At 26.8% G+C, this 1,626-nt stretch overlaps 1 protein-coding gene across 2 annotated transcripts in view; it reads right to left on the bottom strand.

Annotated features, from left to right (window-relative positions):
* Window positions 1-484: 484 nt before the first annotated feature.
* The window catches only part of LOC117180064 (heat shock transcription factor, Y-linked-like), a 6,886-nt gene continuing 5,744 nt past the window's right edge, over window positions 485-1,626 (bottom strand). Inside the window, exons 2-3 of one of the 2 annotated variants that reach the window (XM_033372379.1) lie at window positions 1,209-1,329; window positions 485-818 (exon numbers count right to left, since the gene is read on the bottom strand). In XM_033372379.1, coding sequence (XP_033228270.1) covers window positions 637-818; window positions 1,209-1,329 — 303 coding nt within the window. In that variant the 3' untranslated portion in view covers window positions 485-636. Of the gene's footprint in view, window positions 822-1,208; window positions 1,330-1,626 lie in introns of both variants that reach the window. The other variant, XM_033372378.1, reaches the window with a different exon arrangement.

The following is a 1,626-nucleotide window of genomic DNA, read 5'->3' on the forward strand; positions in this document are numbered from 1 at the left end:
TTGATAATTACATTTATATACCCATAAAATAGAATAAACTAAAGAACTAAAAAGGTCAAAATTTGAATTAAATTTTCTTTAACCCTCAAACGGTACATTCCAACCGAGTATACGTAAATGGTAGACTGGTGCGAATTGGTTTGTTTGCAATGTTAATATTAAATATTTAATATATTAAACATATAATAGACAACTAGAATATATCATACATATTTAAAATATATGGTATATTTAATATATATGGGGATAATCCGCTGCAGTTGTGTTTGCGTAAATGTCAACAAAATAAAAAATCTTCGGGAGCGAATTCGCACCAGTGTACCACATGAGGGTCAAATAAGGCTTCATTTTTATTTAGCAATGTTTTAGAAATAAATCGTTCAGTATTATAATATATTATTCTTTATTGTTACTTTATATATTTAATCTTAAAATTTTTACATATTAAACTTGGATCAAATTGCATCAATTAAAATTTGGTTTCAATAAATGAAATCTATTTTTTTTACACAATTAATATAAATTAAAGGTCATATTTTACTTCATTGACTATGACAAAAATATGTATTATATAGAGGTGTATAGTTCTTTGAACTTATTATTATTAATTTTTAGTACTGATATTATTATTTTAAATTATAAATTTCTATTTAAAAAGTAGGGATGAAAACGTCTTGCTGATGTCTTGACTGGAACTGGGACGAGAAACTGATATTCAGGAACTTCGTAAATTACATTTTCGATACTTTCTTGAGTTTCAGATTCACTGGAACTTTTTTCTTGCGATTCTTCGAGCGCTTCAATTTCGAATGTCAATACTGCTTAAAAAATGTTTATCTAATTAGAATTAGACACTAAAGAGTCATCAATATTTTATTTATTTATTAGTGAATCACGAGGGGAGACACTTAATTGGCTAACTGAACAACTAATTGAAAAAAGTAAGATTTACAGTGAAAAAACCATTAAGAGACTATTATGTGCTGTAAATTTAAAGATTATTAAAGTAAAATATATTTATAAGCATTTTAATAAATAAAAATCATAAATAAAAAATTAAGTGCAGACAGCGAGAGTCGAACACTCAACTTTCAGGCCATGGAGCTACCGACCGATTGGTGGTCTCCCCTTGTCAAAGTATTTAATTTGAATTATTATTATTGATTCTTGATGTTTGAAAAATCGAAACAATTTTTTTTGTAATGCACCTGTGTCTGTGGAATTTTCCTCGTCGGCAGAACATTTTTCATTTTCTTTAGCTTGTCTGATCTTTTTTTGTTGTTGTTTGTATTGAAACAGGGCTTGCTCCAGGGCTCTTTTCAGTGCAAACTGTAATATAAATATTATATATATTTTTAAATGGTTATTTTATTTAATTTAATTTTTGAATAAAAAGTAAAATTTCGATATTTTCAAAAAACTGGAAAACTTTAAAAATAATTTAAAAAATTTTGAAGTTCTTGTGTTGATTTTAAAGATTTATATAATAAAATATTATTATCATTTATATTATTATTATTATTATTATTATTACACCATTAAGCCATTTCCCTTTCGGGGTCGGCGTGACTCACTCGGCAGGGGAAAGGAGTAGTGTGTGGAAGGGATAGAGATTTTTCAGATTGA

This window comes from Belonocnema kinseyi, chromosome 9 (assembly GCF_010883055.1).
Source record: "Belonocnema kinseyi isolate 2016_QV_RU_SX_M_011 chromosome 9, B_treatae_v1, whole genome shotgun sequence".
NCBI classification, from domain to species: domain Eukaryota; kingdom Metazoa; phylum Arthropoda; class Insecta; order Hymenoptera; family Cynipidae; genus Belonocnema; species Belonocnema kinseyi.